Source organism: Ornithodoros turicata, unplaced genomic scaffold (assembly GCF_037126465.1).
Source record: "Ornithodoros turicata isolate Travis unplaced genomic scaffold, ASM3712646v1 Chromosome15, whole genome shotgun sequence".
Taxonomy (NCBI): Eukaryota; Metazoa; Arthropoda; class Arachnida; order Ixodida; family Argasidae; genus Ornithodoros; species Ornithodoros turicata.
In genome coordinates, this window is record NW_026999318.1 from 1,352,373 (window position 1) to 1,373,135 (window position 20,763).

General features: G+C 44.9%; 1 protein-coding gene across 3 annotated transcripts in view; it reads left to right on the forward strand.

Moving 5' to 3' along the window:
• LOC135372434 (uncharacterized) overlaps nucleotides 1-16,583 on the forward strand; it is a 47,852-nt gene extending 31,269 nt beyond the window's left edge. Inside the window, exons 1-11 of one of the 3 annotated variants that reach the window (XM_064606046.1) lie at nucleotides 8,091-9,170; nucleotides 10,457-10,679; nucleotides 10,755-10,841; nucleotides 10,942-11,055; nucleotides 11,170-11,244; nucleotides 11,375-11,470; nucleotides 11,536-11,613; nucleotides 11,673-12,707; nucleotides 12,767-13,005; nucleotides 13,080-13,347; nucleotides 14,793-16,583. In XM_064606046.1, the coding sequence (XP_064462116.1) occupies nucleotides 9,034-9,170; nucleotides 10,457-10,679; nucleotides 10,755-10,841; nucleotides 10,942-11,055; nucleotides 11,170-11,244; nucleotides 11,375-11,419 (681 nt within the window). In that variant the 5' untranslated portion in view covers nucleotides 8,091-9,033 and the 3' untranslated portion in view covers nucleotides 11,420-11,470; nucleotides 11,536-11,613; nucleotides 11,673-12,707; ... (1 more) ...; nucleotides 13,080-13,347; nucleotides 14,793-16,583. Of the gene's footprint in view, nucleotides 1-8,090; nucleotides 10,354-10,456; nucleotides 10,680-10,754; nucleotides 10,842-10,941; nucleotides 11,056-11,169; nucleotides 11,245-11,374; nucleotides 11,471-11,535; nucleotides 11,614-11,672; nucleotides 12,708-12,766; nucleotides 13,006-13,079; nucleotides 13,348-14,792 lie in introns of those variants that run through there. The other 2 variants (XM_064606047.1, XM_064606045.1) reach the window with 2 other exon arrangements.
• Nucleotides 16,584-20,763: the final 4,180 nt, after the last annotated feature.

Sequence of the window (20,763 nt, forward strand, 5' to 3'; positions counted from 1 at the left end):
AGGCTTAAGAAAAAACTGGAAGATTGAACACATTCATGATCTCTATTGCAGATGGCCACAATATCATTTCCTCAACTTGCTCATCCACTTCGTTGTTGGTAGGTCCATCATCTTTTGTGGGTTCTTGTCACACGGATAGCTTTGCAATGATGTTCTTGTCTGTTATAACCCCGTGCAGTCCTCCGCAGTGCTGTCCATGTCGATGTAGTCTTGCAGCATCTCAAGCATGCCTGAAGGAACAATCTTTTGTGCCCAGGCGTCTCCATTTGCCTCCTGCAAACTGTCACCCGTGCTTGAGGAACTTTGGGCAACGAATCCGCAGTGTCAGAAACAATTTGTGATCGTTACTGTAGTGATCTTCTCCCACACATGCACTGCCATGTGCAACACAGTGAGCGATGTCACGGTGTAGTTCCGACTACCCCCACACAAGATGATCTGCACCAGCATATATTGTCTGTAGAAGGACTTCATGTTCCTCATGACACCCAGATGCATCGGCTGCAGGGCTGCTGTTGTGTTAGCTAGAAGGAACACCAGCTCAACAGCCTTCAGCTCCATGTCCACCTTGTGTGAGAAACTATTATCGACAATGAGCAGGACTTTCTCGTTGCTCAGCTCCACCTTCTTATTCCACCTCACCGGCCGCTGCTTAAAGAGCTCGCCATTCCATAGCATATGTCTGTTCCACTGGTGAAAATTGGGCATGTATTTCAGTAGGTTTTTGCCAGGACAATATCGTTCAGTTTCGTGTACGCTGCTGGGTCTAAATAGCAGATGAAGATCATGCTTTAGAAATCAAATTTTCTGTTTAGGACGTGTCTCACCTTGAGGAAGCCACTTTGTGTGTCGCATTTGTCCATGTGCACACTACGGAAAAAGTGGATCATCGTGTTCATGTACGTCTACAATGTGCTTTGGCTGGGAGGTCCACTTCGGCAAAATTTGTCGTGGGTCCTCTTTACTGGATATACACATACACACCTATACAGGTGACTGTTGACAGTCTTCACCCAGTTACCTAGGGCCCTTACAACTTTTAGTTTGAACACCACAGTGAGTTTCTTCTTGATGGCTACTCGCTCACAGTCAGCAGTCATCGATGCTTCTGTGTTGGCAAGGTACTCTGTTGGCAGAGAACGAATGTTCTTGAAACATTGTGGACTTTCGAACCTCATTTCCAACCGCATTTCACAATGCTGTAGCATTTGGTCGATAAATCACTCAATGTTGTGAACTCACGATGAAGAGGGGTATTAATGAATACAATACTGATTCTCAAGTGCTTGGAGGGCTAGCAATATAACGACGTCAGTCAAGGATGACGCTTGGAGCTCCGACGCCGTCACAGCCTTCCATCTTCCTTTCTACTGCTGCCGGTACAATGTGGAAGCAGACGTCCTCGCGCCATGCATCCATTGACCGGCACACGCTACATGCACACCTGTTGTAAAAAGCAGCACTGTCAAGCAAGGTCATAAACGACCACAACTTATGGTCAACTTACCAATCATTCGAGCTGTCCTGACGCTTTCGTTTGGTTACCACATGGTTACCAACGATGCCAGTTAAGTTCGCGCCTGCCGTCATGTGAGGCGCATCGCCGTACGGCTCGGTCCATGTACAGTTCATCATTCTGCATCTCTGTAGAGTCTGAATTTCCCACTCTGAAATAGGCAACAAATGCTGATATTCTGTGGGCACTTTGAAGTCGTCCATTATTCACCACTCGACAATGACGAAAGCAACAAAAAGAAAGAAAACCAGACAGTGTTGACCTCGATAGAAGCACCGTCTCCCCTTTGAACTGTGATGACATCACAGATTACATTTTCTCCTTCTCCTCCTCCTCGTTTGACCCTGCAGAGCGAGTCGGGTGGGAACGAACACGACGATTTTTGAGTGTCTTTTTTCCTATGAAAATATTGCGTATAGAGAAAATTTGTTGTGCTAATCGTCAAGTTAAGTTACCTGCTTTCACAACACCTTCAGAACTGAGAATTTTTTTAGATGGCTTTCAGAGCACCTTTGGAGCAATGTTTCCTTCCCCTCACCTTATTTGGGACATCAAGCATACTTATCCCAGACTGGCATGCATGTTTCCTGTTCTAGAAAGCAGGTGTCCCCCGTTTTTCTTTGAAGCTGTACCCATCTACCCATAACTAACCGAGACCGCAAGCACTGAGTTGATGTATGGGGGGAGTACTGAACGCATGCATTCACAGTTGCAGCGTCCAGCAGATAATAGAAAAGCAAGTGCCACCACCTTCATCACCTCTGGTTACCGGGTATCCACACAAGCGACTTTATCAGGCGAAATGTCAGCAGAGAGTGGCAAGACGGAAAGCTCGAGATACAGCAGATACCAACGAGATATCGCAGAAGAAATGCCAAGACAGTGCCACGAAGTTTGAAAAGTCGGCGGAGAAGTGGTTCAAAAACGCAACGGAGGAGGGAGCTGGTTGCAGCGCAGCCAGCAAGTAGTAGATTATTTTATGGTTGGCATGCCTGTTGGGAGGCGCACGGACAATCCATAGTATACTGCGCTTTCTGATTTCAGAAGAAATGTCCTGTCGAAGTATGGGTGCAAGACAGAAATTCTAGTCGCACTAGCCGTGATACTCGACGAAGAAATTGATTACAACAATGCTAAGAGGCGGAAACAAGAGTAGACTAAAGACTGGCTGCTGAAAAAGCGGTTTGGAATGCAAAGTCATCTAATGCAAAACTTGTCTGACACGGACCCTTTGTCTTTCCACACGTTGCAAGAATGAACAGACACTCCTAACTTCATCGTGCTACGGGTGACACGGTAACTACAGACAGGGCACAACAATGAGGGCCAGCATACTGCCCAGGGATAGACTCCCAGTTACCTTACAGTTTCTTTGTACGGGTGAACGAAGCTACTAAATAACGTTGCATTTGAACGGACATTTTCACTGATTTCTGAATCTTCGCGTTGGCTATAAAACTGCTGCGTTCCCCTGTTGGGAAAGCACAGCACCTAGTGCAATGCCGGAGACATCTGTAGCCACTGTTGTGGGTGATCCAGGGGGCGAAATGTCCCAGTACTGGTGTGCTGGCCAATGATTTGCGAATTGTCTGGAAGGCCTGTTCACATTCCTCGGTCCACTTGTATTCTCCAGATCTGAGGACGACTTGCAGCAGGTAGACTATTTTTGCAAATCCTGGAATGAACTTTCTATAAAATCCAGTGGTCTGAATTCAAGAGAGAGCTGCCTTGGTTGCAGTACTGTGCAGAAGTACTTGGACTTCAGTAGGATCAGGAGATTTCTCAGTGCCAGATATTATGTAGCCTAGGAATTTAAGTCATAAGGAAGTCATGGCGAGGCAACATTTATTCGGTGATATTTTTAGTCCATTTCTCACTACTAACGTGAGCACGTCTCGAAAGAGCCGGAGCAATTCTGGAACATTTTGTGCAAACAATAGGATATCGTCCACGTACAGTAGGGTGCCGCACTTTGGGTGGCGGGGTTCAAGGTCCTCCATGGTCTTTGACATAGCCTTCTGAAAGGTTGCGCTCACGTTACGAAGGCCAAACGGCATACGTGTCCACTGATTAGTCCCGTTTACTGACACTGAAAAGAAGCGAACATATATTCTAACCGACGCTCCCCCCTCATGACGTTATGTCACAGATAACACTTGATGCCAAACACCGATATCACCTGAACCAACAACCTTCCTTTATCACTTCTTCTTGCTTCTTTGTAAGAACAGCAGTGGGGGCACCAACACAATCTCTACCTTGTTCTACGGTGTCTATGGTGTTTGGCATCAAGTGTTATCCGTGACATAACGTCATGTGGGGGAAGCGTTGGTTAGAATATATGTTCGCTTCTTTTCAGTGTCAGTAAACGGTTGAAAGTTGCGTCGTCGCTGTCTCGTTCCCTTCTTTTGTCACCTGGCCAAGGGATATGTACCAACCGGCCCCATCCACTATGTATCCACTGATGTCCTGCATGAGGTCTTCTCCTCTTGGGCAAGGGCTGGGCAGCTGGTACTGTGAGACGATTTAGAGGGATGTAGCTGACATAAAGTCTCTTTTTGTTGTTACGAGTTACTACTACAGCGGGAAATGCCCAGACACTTGCTGACCTTTCGATTATACCAGTGTATAATTGAACCATATAATACCACACCAGTGGTCAGGAGTCGAGTAGTTGTCTCCAGCAAAAATCTGGCGCCCCATACTTTTCAGTGATGGTCGTGTAGCGAACTTCCTGCTGTTCCTTAGGCAGTGTTGTGATGCGGCGTTTGGAATCATGTCACAGTTGTCGTATTCCATCAGTGTGTGGGGATGTCTCTCACACGGGAACGCCCTCTCTTAGAGGATGCGTTCCTACTGTCTTCAAAAGTAGAAATGGACACGGACAAGTCCATTAGTGTTGCTACTTGCATGGGCTGTTGACGTCCAGAGCCCTGCCGCATTTTGATGAGTTGGGCGTTTTGCTGAATGCAGGACGCTAAAAGTGCTGTATTCATTGAAGGTTGCGATGAAGTGGTAACAGAAGGCGTTGAAGCTTGTTCGATGTTGGTGGTGTCTACTTGAGGATTCATCCGCTCAGACTCGATTATTCGGTGTAGACCCCTCACCATTTCGTCTTTAGAACCAGTCGTTTCGATCCAGTTTCGGCCTCAAGTAATCGGCTGTCAAGGCGTGCAGTTCATCGGGAGTGGCTTCGAGCCAGTTGAAAAGAGGCATGGTGCTTGGTTAGGCTTAGATGCAAACGTCAAAACTCACTGAAGGCTTTTGAAGGCTGCTATGTGTGACGGGGGTTGGGTGTATTCTGTATGCCGGTGTCAACTGTGCCAGGTGTGGGGCTTCGGCTAGGCGACGAGGTCGTAGCGGATTGGGTTACATAACTTACGTTGCAGGCACACCATCAACGTACACATGCATCTGTCCCTTCTTCTACTCTGCGTTGTTTGGTCTCCTCTGCCCTCTCTTGGGTGCTGATCAAGTTGAGGGCTTGAGTGGACGTTTGTCTCTCATAGGGACAGGTGGCAGCATGTTCCTCACACATTAAAGCAGAGGTAGTGAATAGTGAAAATTCCTTGCAGGTGAAAGTCAGAGGTCTCAAGTTTTCAGTTTAGGCTGGAACCCGAACCCAAACTTGTCAAGCTGGTAGACAAAACATCTGCATTTTTCACAATATTTTAACAAAGCACCTACACCTAAAGCACAGTACGTGGACATTTCACAAGCAGAGGGACAACACCACTTTACTAGAATGCAAGCCACAAGAGTTCGACACATCTCTCAGTAGAGGGAGCCGATTCTTATGAACCTGTAAATGTGAGATGGTGTATGACTGCAATGAACATGTATGTATGAAAGTGGATATGAACTACAAATAACTATATTCACAGATCATTTTTTATTGGATTTACATTTTTTGAGCCTTACAGTACATGACTTTTTTTATCCATCTATTTTTTTTTTTTCTTGTGTGTGTGGCTTTCTTTCGAGGCACACTTTGTGAGGTTGGAAATGGCATGTCATATCTGATACATCATGCATTACAGTGTTCTAGAGATGCTGAAAGGAAAAGAAGCAGTTCTTGCTCTTGTTGATACACAGGGCCACGCCACACTTCTTACACTTGACAAACGTGAGTGCAATGCATGGTGGTGGTTTGCAGCACTGCCTGGTCTTCATCCATTAGACCCAGTGGCTCGATTGATCCAGTTGGACATCTTGTGGGGGAATCTATGTTGCTGGTACGTTCTTCTTGGCATCAAGTTCCTTCTGAACTTCTGCTGACGGCCTTTCCCACTTTACAATGGACACACCCTCTTTCGTCAGACACTGGGCTATTTCTTTTATGAATATTGCAAGGGGTATTGCAGTAGAGTCTCCCTTACTTCTTCTGAACAGCAGCCAAGAGTTGACCCTGTTACATCGATCATGTAGTAAAACAATTTGAAATATCACTTGTGGAAACGTATTGCAATTTTGTAACGTCCCATCAGGCCATTAAGAAGATCAGCTCCTCCCATATGTAGGTTGTACTGCGTGATGATGTTCAGGCATTCAACCTGAACCTTTGCTTTTGCTTTTCGCTCATAGCGTGAAACTTCCTGCTTTGGTTACACCCCAACAAATGTCTGCAAGAGTGTCACGGTCTTATTGTCCTTCCAGACGACAGCAGGGACATCCACTCCCTCAATATGGGCAACGCTTTCCACTGTGGTGCCCCTTTCGGCCTTTTGAAGTTTCTTCTCGGGTGGTAGTTTGCAATTAGGAATTCTGTTCCTGTGCACGTTAATTATAGTGAAAGCAACATGTAGGCATCACAATGCAAATTGAAAGGCACCAAACATTTGCTCAAGGGCTAACGTATCTGTTGTTAAATGTTGTTGCCAAGCATACAAAAAATACATTTAATGTGGGAGGCACTGCAAGCGTGGCAGGTCTTACTGCAAGTGAACTCACAGTTTATACGTACTACATACAATTAAACCGTAAGATAAGTGCATTACATGATTAAGTCCATTTTACAGATTTCATAAAAGCAGCTCTACCTTATGGGGTACCGCTTATGGACTTAAAGCATGTGATTTACCTGTGTGACATATTTAAGAATAACAGCATGAAGGAAATTATGGACACACAAGCATATATAACACAGTGCTGAGTCACAACTGTAAAGATTCTATTTCCATGGGCAATCAGCTGGTTAAATACTGTTTGTTACAATTAGTTTCCACCTATGCTTACCTACATGTATTCAGTGGAGAAAGTTTGTGGTAGATGGTTAGTGTACATTGAAAACTAAGCACAAAAGACAATGCACAACTGACAAAAAAACATAGGGAACAGTTAAGAAACAAGCTAAAATGTTTCATATCACATATCTTATTGAAGGCACTTTTCCCAATACATTTCACCAGAAAAATGTCACATAATAAGGATGAACCATTCCATCCAATACATGCTTCGCATTTTTTAACCCTTTGGCGTGCAGGTCCATTTTGTGATGAAACTTTCAAGGGGTAAATATACTATAGAGTACAATGCAATATGATCTAGGGCATGCAATATTTTTCTTCTTTTCTTCTTGAACGACGGGCACATATTACTCGGTGTGGCAGTTTAGAAAACAGTTTCTGGAACTGTCTGTCCTCCTGAAAACTGTGTTCTCCACACTTGAGCAATTTTTGTAATGTGCAGTGACAATCTTATATCTAGTGTAGTGACCAACAACTGGATTTTTCTGTGAGGACGTTGCATGTGCAGCAACACACTCTGCACCTGGCTTGGAGTCCAGGAGCGCAGGAATGGCTCTGTGTTCATGTGGACCTCCTCTGGCATATGTTCGTGGTTCCACAGCTATTTTTCATGCGATTATGTCCGTGTGTATTTTTTTCGTCTTTTTGTATGATGGTCCAGTTGCACGTGCTCTTCTGGCATATTTTACTTTCAGTGCGCTGCCTCCCTTTCTAGATGTGCCCTTCTAACATGTAGCTTGATATTGAAAGACTGGAGAATATTCTTTCTTGGTGCATCACCAGCCGCTTTGTTCTATGCGGCTAATTCCAGCGAATTTTCGACCAAGCAAGGAACCTGACCATCTCAAATTTTTTGAAAAAAATATATTCCTCAGGGGACGGGAAATGATCAAAAATGCGCCTATTTTTAAGCCCTAACCTTCAGCCATTTTCGAGGGAGAGGAGGAAAAAGAAACTGGTCGAAATGTGAACCAGTCGTTTTGGGCTACTTTGCGGGCTTCTCAATTGAGAACTATGCGGTTCTAAGAGCCACAATTTTTTTCACCTGCTCACTACTATATGGACAACACACTTTCTTCTTCCTACTCATTTGTAACGTCGAAAATGGGGAAAAAAGAGAAACACTGTCAAGGAGCCCGCGAAGAGGGAATCACACACGTAACATGAAAAACGGTTAGGAGCAACTAAGATTTATTTGAACAAGAACTTTCGTGCAAGAGACTGCACTTCTTCCGGTGGACCTGAAGGTACCTGAAGAAGTGCAGTCTCTTGCACGAAAGTTCTTGTTCAAATAAATCTTAGTTGCTCCTAACCGTTTTTCATGTTACGTGTGTGATTTACTCATTTGTAACTGAAACTTTTTTCGTATAAAAATGGCAAAGTCGCAAGAAAACGCGAAAAACGCCGTTTTTTGGAGTCTTCCTGTACTGACGCCGTTAATCGGAGAATAATGAAATCTACACCATTCGTTTCATCATTGCATGTCCTCTCTGTTGATACATTTTCATTGCTCTAAAGTTAATCCGCTAGAAGCAGATTGTAATAATCCCACAGGCGGTATCGCGATTTAGCTGTATTTCGGCCGGTGCTAGCAAAAAATGGCCATCAAAAAGTTGCCACGATTTTTTTTATATGTTGCGCAGAAACCCTTTCCTAACACACAGAAAAAAAATTGAGATTCGTATTTGATTGTTGGTGACGCTACGATTTTTGAAACTGACAGTGTGCACGCGCACTGCCCCTAGGCGGTACTCTCCCACAGCTGGTCGGCGGTACGGTCGCCGAGGGCGGACGCGTTTCAGAGAAATGAAGTTAGAGGGGGCGGAGTCATGGGAGGGGGGCATGGTCGCTCCAAAATGAGCCAATGAGAGCGCGCCATGGGGAGCGGGCGTTCCGGCGGCGGCAGGTCCCCCAAACTCACCTCGGAAAAGCGTGCAACGAAGAAGGCCGCCACTAGATACCCCACTGTTGCCGTTCCGGATCACTTCAGCGCGCTAAGTTTAGCGGCAAAATGTTTTTGTTGTTTTTGCGAATGAATCTAGTCTTTATATGTCCAAATAAAACGCGTATAACAACTTCCTGTGTCATGTTTCACTTCTTGGTCCCGTTTTTAAACGTGTTGATCGATCGGAAGGATCTAGTCCACGGCTGCGTGCATCACATAGCGTGCCTGCGGCCCGTGCTGTGGTTTCGGTTTCTTTTCGGCGACTGGCACACGGTTCCCCGCCAAGGTCACTTTAATTAGTGGTTCAAGGGCTACCTGGTTGTAAAATGGCAATAAAAGGAGCTGAAATCCGAAAGCCCCCGCGTTTTGTTTCGGAAGACTACAACGTCGTCATGCCCAGGAAATGCATCGTGGAGAACTGTGACCGGTATCGAGACCCAGGGTCAGGAGTGTCTTTCCACAGGCAAGTTCCCCTAAATTTCTATTCGTAGAAAGTGTACCCGCAAAAAAAAAAAAAAAAAAAAAATTGTATTAACATTGTGCTAACTTCTCGTACTTCCAACGCCCCCATGCGTGCTGTTTACTACGGCTTTGTAATCGTACGAGTTCGCGTGTCTTTGTTTTTTATGATTATCATGTCATTTATTCTTCATTGAGTCTAGTGCAATATCGCGCATTGCGCAGAGCATGCAAAGTGTCGTTTCACTTTCATTTCGTACGTTCCACGAATTATAACACGGAATAGCTAACGCGAAGTAGCCAGGAGAGCAAAAATTATTAAATAGGAAACGACATGTGCATTTCACTAAACCGAAAGTGCAACATATCACAATCTGAAGAGTTACGCGCGAATACAAGATAATGCTAACGTGAATGAGCAACCTCGTTCACTTTCGGTTTGCGGCTTCGTGAACAGCCGCGCTGTGTTATCGCGAGGGTGAGTGATGATAACTCGAGGGCGAATTCTAACAGATTGCCGGTATTTGAAATGAAATCCAGACAGTGATAAGATAACTTCGGCGCACAGTAAAGATCCAGACCGTTCCGTAGTGGCAGGCCAACGCATTTACAGCTGAGGTGGCGTGAGCAAATTGATATAAAAAGGCCCAAACGGCGCGGTCTCGTCTCTTTGTTGCTACGTCCCCTCTAAAGTTCGAACGAGGAGTTCCTGTTTGTAAATAAACGACTGCCATATACTCTAGAAATGCGTCCTCGTAAAATTAGTGAGGTTTAGTGGCCCGTACGCTATCAGACTCCGCGCGCAAGGTGATAGTTTAATGCGAAATGCGTAAGCGCTCATCGAAAACCGGCTTTCGCGTAGTGGGCAGTGACACCAGCGACACTAACTCTACCATCTACCGTGCCCAAGGCGATAATGTACTGGGCACTCAACCTCTCTATTTTCGCGGAATGATATTCTGATCTGGCCCCACAACTTCTAGGTTTTGGTTGACTGTACCGATGAATACAGTATGGTTACACTTGAGTTACTTGCTTTCCCTCATATGTGCAAGAGTGCCGGATCATTTGGTTACGCGTTTGTCGCAAGTCCCTAATTATGCTGTAACCTGACAAGTTTACACGTGTGGGACAATGGCTCGACTCGGCTTTCCATTCTTGTTCGTACATCACCTCTTCTGCTTTCCGTACGTATTTCTTAATACAGCATACACTACTCAAAATGTATGGTGTGGTGGTAAACTGCCATGAACGTTGAATTTAACTCTGTTCGTATTTTTCTTCCAACAGCCTGCCTAAACATAACCCACAGCAGTACCTGCAGTGGGTGCAGTGGTTAGAAGCTGTGCATGGAAAGGCATATAACTACCGCAAGAGTGATGGTGTTTGCTCACTGCATTTCGAACAGTCATCTTTCTTTGTCGGACATCACCGAGCTAAATTGAGGCCTGATTCATGCCCTTGCATACCCCCAACGCAATCCCAGCAACGCAAAAGTGCCAGCGTTAGGCAGGTATGGACCACACACAAACATTACCCAACCTTCGAGCATTATGGTAATATTTTTATGCTCATGTATGAAATGCAGGGATTTGTACCAGACACGCAAGCACCGGAACCACCACCATTACCAAAAGAGGTTGCAGAACTTGGGAAGGATCCACAATCATCTCAGGTACAGTAAACATAGTAAACTGGAAAATGCATTCTTAATGTCGTGCTACACAAATTTTATAATGCAAGATTTATCTCATGAGACTTTCATGTTGTTACAGGCATTTTTTAGACAGCACCGGGAAGGAGAGCAAAGCGGTGAACAAGCTGACACCGAAGGCACAAGCTTGGTGGAAACAGGAGACCTTGAGACTTCGCTTCGGCAGGTTTCTGAGGTACGCAAAGCCTTTCGCCTCAGGGCAGTGCCTTATGCAAGTTTTGAAAAAAATACACAACATAATCAGTGTTTGTGTTGATGCATTTTTTTATTTTAACTTCTTGAATTACAGACAGGATTCGAATTCCTGCAAACATCTTCCCCGAGCTTTGAAGTCTTGACCATTCCAGTAGAAGAGCTGTGTGAGGTATGTAAAGTTTCCAAACAGTATAACACAGGCAATACATCTACTGTCTTGCACCATACTTTATAAACTTTGTTCTATGAGTCGTAAAATTGTGCATCTTTTTACAACTTCTTTTGTCTTTTTATTGTAGAAACCTCAAAAATGCTATGATGAAAGTGGGTCGCATAGCCCTTGACCAAGCAGTGAAGTCATGAGAGAGCAAGAACTACCAGAAGAGTACTACGAGGTGTGATGCCAGTACTTACTGCAAGAATGAAGATCAGAAGCTTAATTTTTTTTTTTTGTCTGCAGGCTACAGTGGTCTCTGCATCGTCTACGAGTCCTTCTCACCTGGCCGAACAAAGTTATTCGGCAAAGAGGCAGTGCCATGTAAGCATACGTGAATACTTTTCGTGAAATGCATGGCTAACACATCACTCTCATCGCAGGAAGTTTCACAAACCCCTCCCAAAAATGTAAACGCCACCTTACAAGACCATTCCTACATATCACGAACTACACCTCGCACCAAGCTAAAGGTTATCCACCGCCACCTGGGAAGGGCAAGAAAGAGACTATATGCAGTAAAGCAAGCAATCAGGCGACGCGAAAAAAAATCCGAAACCTGAAGAACATGATCAGTGACCTGAGGAGCAAAAACCTCATCTCAGACGAGGCAGAACAGCAGCTAGAATCTTTTGGTGAACTACCTGATGAACTGCTCAAGGTATGGAAGAAAAACCAAAACCGAAGGCCAACAGGCCAAAGGTACAGCGAGAGCTTCCGAAAATTTGCCATGACAGTGCACTACTATTCTCTGAGAGCGTACAGGTATCTTGCGGAGCAATTCCCAATGCCTACTGAAGAGACGATACGAAGTTGGCTAAACGTTGTTGAGGCCTGACCCGGATTCACAGCAGAATCTTTAACCCACCTGCAGCAAAAATTCAAAGATGCCCCAGATGAAGACAAGCTATGCAGCCTGATCACGGACGGAATGAGCATCAGGAAAAGGTGTGACTTGGACCTAAAGAGTGGAAAGCTGATTGGCTATGTAAATTTTGGACACTCCCTATCACAAGAAGATTATGACGATGCACAACTGGGGGGGGGGGACAGATTCTCTTGTTCTGATGGCAGTTGGCGTCACAGTACCGTGGAAGCTGCCCATAGCCTACTTCCTGAACAATGGGTGCTCAGGCGACATACTCAAATCAATTATTATCGATGGAAACCATAGCATTGAAGAGTGTGGCCTACGTGTCACCTCCATCGTTTGTGATGGTCTTGCGTCGAACGTCAGCATGGGGAAACTTCTTGGCTGTCAAATACATGTCCATCGGTCAGAAGAATTTCGCACCTGGTTCCCACATCCTCTGAGACAAGGTGAAAAAATTTTTCTCGTGTTTGATGCCGCACATGGTCTGAAGCTGTTGAGAAACCTCTTGGGAGATAAAGGCTCCTTCTGCAGTAGTCACTATGGTGTAAGTGTTTTGCGAAAAGTATATCCACACTTTGGTGCTCACTCTTCTTTCTGTTACAGGAAATCCGATGGAGCTACATCACAGAGCTACATAAGCTACAGGACACTGAAGGCTTCAGAGCAGCAAATAAACTGACCCGAGCACACATCGATTATCGAAAGCACATAATGAAAGTGCGGCTGGCTGCGCAGACGTTCAGTGCTTCGGTGAGCACTGCCTTGAAGTTCTCAAAAATGCTCGGACTGCCGGCCTTTCGAGGGAGCGAAGCAACAGAAAAGTTCCTTGAAGACATAAACGAGTAAATACCCAAATTTTAGAATACACAAAAGTAGAAGATAATACCACATAGTATGTTTATATTTCTAATTTCAGTGACTTGTTCTCACTGCTCTCCAGGCCCTTTGAGCTCCTTAATACCTACCGGCAAAATGGCACCAGGTCGAAAGCTCCTCTTCAGCCATCAACGTTTCAGCAACAAAAGTCTAGCATGCTTGCCACATCCTCGAAGTTAATGACACTGCAACTTCCCCCTGGAGGACTCTCAACTCAGGACAGCCGAAGAATGTCTGTCATCAGTCTTGCTTTCACTCTCAAAAGTGTATTGGAGCTGTCAGTACCTCTTCAATCATAACCTGTGCAAGTAAGATAGGCTTTTATTCATGTGCACTTGTCTCTTTTGTGAACATGACTTTCTGCCAGCTAAGCTGCATGTTATTTGCAATTCTGTCAATATGACTCCACTAAGAGGTTCCAGGCCACGTTGTGTTAATCAAATTTAAGATGGGTGATTCCATCTCTACTTAGGCAAGCTGTTCCGGGCGACTCCTCCGATATTTTTTTTTTAACAGGATATGTTGCAACGTAACATCTACCTACCACAACGCAGCAATTATTTTTAGACCCTTAGGTTTTCGGGTTTCATTTTTTTCCAGATTGGGGGGGTAAAAAATCTGGTCAATAACTGGATGACAAAAATTCATGCAAATTTGGGCAGAAAAATTACCATCAGGCTGAATTTGGGGAGAATTCAGGCTTTATTGTAGAATAAATGTTCGTTGTACCATTTATTGTGTCTATTAGAAGTAGTGGTCAATTGTGTATTTTGTGAAAAATTAGTATGTCACTGCCTTGAGCTGCCTAACTTAGGTTTAGGCGGGTAAAATGCTTCATACTTTTGAACTGGACGAGAGCTGTTGAATTGTTTTGAAATAGTTGATGCAGCTCGAAATTTAATTGGGGCTGGAAGGTAGGTTATCACGAAGCATGGGGACTTATTAGGTGCTGACAACACCCAGATCCTGAGAACGAATCTGTCCGACGCTATGCTTTTGATGCGCACCACCTTTTGTTCCACTCGGAGAGGACCTTCCGCGTTGTGCACGTAGAAATGATACATACAGGACCACGTAACTGCAAATTACGAGAAAATTGAGCTTGAAAAACAGTGCTTTTTGGAAATATGCCTCTCGTCGGCACCTCTGTGGAAAATAGAAGCTAGGTATACAGACACAATTTTGGCACTAAATGGTTGAGATTTTTCTCTACATGCTGACACTCAATATGTCTCGGTGGGATGCACAGGAGACACGTAGTTCAAGTCAGAAAACTAGCAAATTTGGTTTTCGGAACCAACTTTGACGATTTTCAATTGAACAATTAAATAACACTGACCTGTTTCGTTTATGTTGACTAAAGGCCCCTGTGCCTAGTATTCCATACAGTAAATTGTAGCACTTTCTGACTACCCGCTGCCGAAATGGACCGCCAGAGATACCTGTCACAGGGCCATTTTCTCTCTCGAAAACAACAATTACTAGAGCCAAGATAAGTACTGTTCTATTGTGGGCTGATGTCACAGTACAACATACATTTTTTTTTTTACGAAATCTGAGGGGTCACCCGGAACACCTTGCCCGAGTTGAGATGGAATCACCCAGATGTCTGTTGAACACGGCAGTAAACGAAAGTTGCGTATGAGTGGCCCATATTTCACTCCTTTCTGTCTTTAGAGAGGTTAAGCTGTTCCCAGGTCGTATATATATATATATATATATGGTTCAGAAACGTTCTTTATTTTTTTTGCAGCCGCATTTGCACGTACCGCTTTAGTCAAGATCATTTGGAGGTGTTCTTCGGCTGCATCTGCCAGAGGGGAGGATGGGACAATAACCCATCGGCGCTGCAGTTCCGTTATGCCTACAGATCACTCTTAGTGCATTCTGATGTGACGAGTTCAGCGTCAGGGAATGTTTCTCCAGACCTGGACGGAATACAGATGTTACGTCACCAGGGCACAGAATGACGAGATCAGCACCACGAAGCAGACGCAACTGAAGTGTTTTATGGCGGACAAGCCTCGAGCAATGTGACTGCTGCACTTCTTGGGCATGACTGCGGGAACATATCTGGACTCACGGATTTCAGTGACACAGTGCCCAAGTATGTTGGTGGCAACCTTGTGACTAAAGCATGCAAAACAATCACCTGCCATGGGTGCCTGGACACCCTTGTAGATTCTAGTGAGAGAAGTCTCCTCCTTTCCCTGAGGGATAAGGGATACACCACTTACCCTTCGCTTTTTGTTGTCAATGCCTTACGCTGCGCAGAGCACATCTTCAAACTTCAAACGCGGGCTGCAGTGTCAGCACTTCAGTCATTAGTACTCAAGTCCTTTCAGCTATTCATGGACTTGCACCACCATGTCACTCAGCTGCCGCACCTCATTGCTGCAACAAAGGTCATCATGAGAAAGTATCTTACACTCAGACTCAGGGAGGCATCTCGATGCACCAGCGAACAAGCCCAGGGATCGTATGTGAGACGCATTTTAACCAAGCAGATTTTGTTTAGAAATCAGTGATGAGAGTCAGTGATGTGTGCTTTTTGAAGTGGACCACCTGGGTACCTTGTACTGAATAGCGGTAGCGTCCCAAAACATGCAAAGTTACACCAGCAGGTGCCCATAGACAGCTCGTTTTTAAGAAAAATTCGTCTATAAGTCATGGTTCTCCTCATGACCGTGGACGACAACTGGTCGCGCCAAATCCCAAATTCAGAGCTCTAGTGGCTCAAAATCTTATGGCACATTTCTAGACTTTTTTATGCTCACAGTACTTGTTTCTGCAGCTTTAAAACATATCGGCAGATCACCTGCGATCAATAATGATTCGCGCGAACATCAGTTTCTCGCGTTTTCCTTAGTACCAGTCTAGGTAGATCTGGCTCACTTAAAAAAAAGGGTGGCCTCTTCATATACGAACACAGAAACATTAATCATGCAAGATTATGAAACAGCAGCTGTATTATTTATTCCCTTTTACCATTGTCATTTAGTTACTAACTATTCTTACCTAGTCAGTTGATTTCCAATACTGCTGTTATCCCTGCTGAATGAAGTGCTGTTGGTAGTGTAATCTATTCATTTCACTTCTTTTGTAATCATGTAAGATTTTTTTTTTTTTGGCAATGTTGGAACGCCGCAACGCTTCCCTGCTGTTCATTTTGCGACCCAAGCACTACTAAGACGACATACTCTTGTATGAAAATTTTTGCACGCATAGGTTGACAATGGACCTATCTGTCAGGAATACATGACTGCTCTGATATTCTGCTCAAAAATGAATAAACCTATTGTGAAGCTTTCCATCACAAACATGCTGTTTGCCGGTTTCAGCAGAGAAATTCATCTTCTTCTATGGGCAGATTGGATGATGTAATTTGTATCTTACGTGAGTGCTCCCATTTGAATGAATAGATCTGCTTAATATGCTTGTTCGCGCAAACAACCAGGAAGAAAGCAAGCGCACCGTTCTCTTGTAACACAGTTTCAAAAGGGACGTTAAGAAAGCTTACCTAATAAATGTGTGCAATCCGGTGCTTACGTCTGGCATTTCTCTTTTCCTTGGCAACTTCGCAAGAATGTGCTCGAACTACACGACTCGTATGTACATTCCTTCATTCCGCCATCCGAAGCATCGCAAATGAACGGGCAGCTCACAAAATGACAATAAAAGTACCGTATTTTCTCGAATCTAAGACGCCCTCGAATCTAAGACGACCCACCACTTCAGGACATGCAAATTTGGAAAAAAATAAAAAGCAGTACAAGAGGGATAAAAATACGCAGCACGTGACCAGCAAGTTGACAGTACAATGATAACTGTTCATTCATCATCGTCAGACTCACGGCAGCTGTTTTCCTTGTCACTGTCGCCCCAGAGGGATTCATCCTCTGATCCATCCAGTGGATATTGCGCACTTCTTGAACGCACGCACAACGATGTCGTCCGGCACATCCCTCCAAGCGTCCATCACCCACTGGGCCAAAAGGCTAAGGGGTGCACGTTTCAACCGTCCGGTAGGCGTGAGTTCATGATCCCCCTCGGCCATCCATTCCATGTACGCCTTTCGTATCCTGTCCTTCACAGGCTTGTTGATGCAAACGTCGAGGGGTTGCAGCTGGGATGTCATCCCTCCCGGGATAACAACAAGGTCGGAGTTGTTGGCGGCAAGCAGTGCCTTGCTGGTGTCAGTTGTGTGGCCCCTGAATGAGTCCACAACGAGCATAGAACGGGGGCTTAGCAGCGCACCGGGTCGCCGAAACCACACTAGTCGGAGCCACTCATTGAACATGTCCGCAGTCATCCAGCCTTTGTCATTACAGCGAACGATCATCCCCGCTGGAAAACGCTCGTTCTTCGGTAGAGTCTTTCTGTTGAAAACGACATACGGGGGAAGCCGTTTGCCGTCCGCTGTGCACGCCAACATCACTGTGATTCTCTGTTTCTCGTTGCCCGTCGTCCGCACCTTCACCTCCTTCGCACCCACAGAGTCAACTGTGGTGCTCATGGGCATGTCGAAGTAGACGGGCGTCTGGTCTGCGTTACCTATTTGACCGAGCACGTACCCGTGCTGCTGACGAAGCTTAATCACGTAGCGTTGAAAGGCCACCAGCTTCTCCTCGAAGTCGGCAGGCAGCCGCTGGCAAACCGACGTTCGGCGACGCAGTGAAAACCCAGCCCTCTTCATAAAACGCTCGGCCCAACCTCTGCTTGCCTTGAAGTCCAAGTGGGGTATCCCACGCCGTCTTGCGACTTCTCTAGCTTTCGCTTGTATCGTTTCACACGTTACGGCGATGCACCTTCTTCGCTGCTGTTTGACGAACTCTTCAACTTCTGCTTCCACCTCCGGATGGTGACCACGTTTCGGACCCGTAAATGCTCTCCTCATGGCCCTGCATTCTGCAATGCTGTCCCGTTGTTTCAGCCATCTTCTGACGTTCACTTCGGACACTTTGAATTTCCTGGCAGCTGCGGTGTTGTTGCTGGTTTCAAGTGCAAATGCTATCACTTGACGCTTAAACGCAGCAGTGTAATGCACACGCGTCGACGTCATGGTGAAACGTAGAGTGACAACCACACGGTTTCGTTTCGTCTCAGCACAGCATGGTACAGGTTGCTCCGCCCACGTGATGTCGTGGCCGTACCACCATTGGCGTCTTCCAGAAATGCCCCGCCCCTCGCACGCTTTCTGCTTCCTTCTCTCTCACTCGTGGCGCCAATTTCGAATCTAAGACGACCCCCGAGATTGGACTTGCCGATTTTGGAAAAAACCTCGTCTTAGATTCGAGAAAATACGGTACCACTTTCTTTTTTATTGCTGCTTGCAACCGCACGAATTTTCACAGGAAAAGCGAACACTGCTACAAACACTTTGCACGTATCGTCGACCGCGCGGCGGGCAGGTGCAGTCGTCCATTTCTCCTTCGGTGACTTGGCCTGGCTTGGATTGTGCTTCAACTGGATCTTTAGCACGCTACAATCCAACGCAAGCCAACGTCTGGTAAGAATGGGGTATCTAAGGGCGGCCTCCGGCATTGCACGCATCGGGATAGGAACAAATACATGGGAAAATGGCGACCTTGGGGGACCTGATATAACCTTCTCGCGCCATGTCACAGTCCGGGTCAGTCACGTACGGAAAACCAAGAACACATGTGTGTCCGACACTGCATTCCAAGAAAGCTGTAATTTCCATTGCTTCCGTTAACATACAGTTATGTCGCCTTCTACGCAAAGCCGCCTCTAGGGGAAAACAACACTGTCTAAGGGGGAACAGATGTCACCCTTCCCACAAAGAGACACTGCGTACATGTCAACGAAAGTTTTATGCCTTTCAGCTGTGGGGGAACATGAGCTCTTGCGACCATTTGAAAGTAACAGGACGCGCTGTCCCTTTGATGCTAGAAAATTGGAAAAAGGTTTAGGAAACCGATTTTAGCAAAAAGCCCAGCCCGTCACCGCTCGCAGGACCGCGACATTCGTTTTCTCAATTTTGTGCCCTCGTTGGCTCTTAAGGACTGACGTTTTTTTCGTTTTTTCAGACGGAATTCCTGAATACTCTCAACGCATGACGTCTGTTCCTGTCAGGTATTCCATCGCATAACTGTCAAACTATGCCATTATTTTGCATGGGATTTTGGATGCTGTGGTCAGTGGTCCAGAAGGAATAAAATTACACTATAGTCTTGAAATTGACTGGAATGGATGCAACCATCCTTTTAAAACATGGCAATGTTAGTGTGGCAGCTGGAGATTTTCGTACCACCCCTTCTCAGTGCACACAATCATGCGTAGCCCCGGTACCATCCCAGTTTTTGACTCCTGTGTACATCTATATGAACATATTTATGTAAATGTTTTACATAGTTTAATCAAGTTATCGAAATCGAAATAGCTCACGGAATTCGTACATCGTAGCCGTTGATAGCACATGGTAATTATTCTTGACGTAAGACCTATATTAACAGCGCTTCACACCCTGAAAGTCGTCTTTACAATTTGGAACAAAACCGTCGGTGCTCAAGGCACGATACTTATCGTGAAAGGAGCAGGTAGGCCTCACAACGCAAATTGAAAGGCACCGGACATTTGCTCAAGGGCTATCGTGCCTGTTCTTATATATTTTTATTCTTTTTTTTTTTTTTTTTACTTTCAAAGGAAATGAGGGCCAGGTACAAAAGGGATTAGGATCCCTGATGAGGAACCTGGTCCTCTACAAGCAGTCACATTGATTTCAACAACACAACAATAGTTTAGAGAACAACATACAATTTTGACAGTTTTAATAGCACTCCTGATTAATACCAACAACATTTAACATCAACAGGACAATTGTACTAGTAATAGTTCCAGCCATTCTTTTATTGAATTAATCAACAGAGGTCAATATATTTGCATTCAGTAACGCTTCCACCAATGCTCTTTTGTATACAGGAAATGTTCGAAAAGATGTGAATAAATGGCTCATAGTATTGCAATAATTTGGTTACAGATAGTCAGTCGCCTGCATGCCATAGTTCGTACGACTGTAAGTGTAAACAGATAAATTAAGGTTTTATAATGGGTAGCATGCAGTTGTGGTGTATAACTGGATCGCACCTGAATAGAAGCTGTTGTACGTGGATAGGCAAAGCTTTAAAGTGTATAGGTGACGTATTGACAATCTTTTTCATTCCCAAAAAGTCTCTGAAGGCACTGCCATTCTATTCGTAATGAAACGCACTGCTCTCTTCTGCAGTGCGTAAATTCTAGTGTAATTTGTCGAGCTCATTAATCCCCATACTAACAAACAGTAATAAAGTGTAGGATAAATTAGCGCACAATAAAGTGTCCTTCTTAGCCATAGGGGCAACAGATGTTTAATTCGATAGAGGGCGCCAATTTTCCTTGCGTTTTCTGCTGATACGTTGTGAATGTGTCTGTTTCATAGCAAATTTTCCTGAAACCACCCCTAGGAAATTGGTTTGTCGTACTTGTTGAAGTCTATCATTGCCGATGCGTAAATCTATAGTACTGTTCTCGATATGCCTTTTTTTTGCCGCAAATATTATATATTTAGTTTTCTTAATGTTTAACTGTAACCTATGTATATTCAACCATATAGGTAATTGACTAAGATAATTATTTACCATAATATTTAGGTGATCTAAGGCTTTATGACAAAAAATTATGTTTGTGTCATCCAAGCACATGACAATGTCACTTGTATTTGGAAT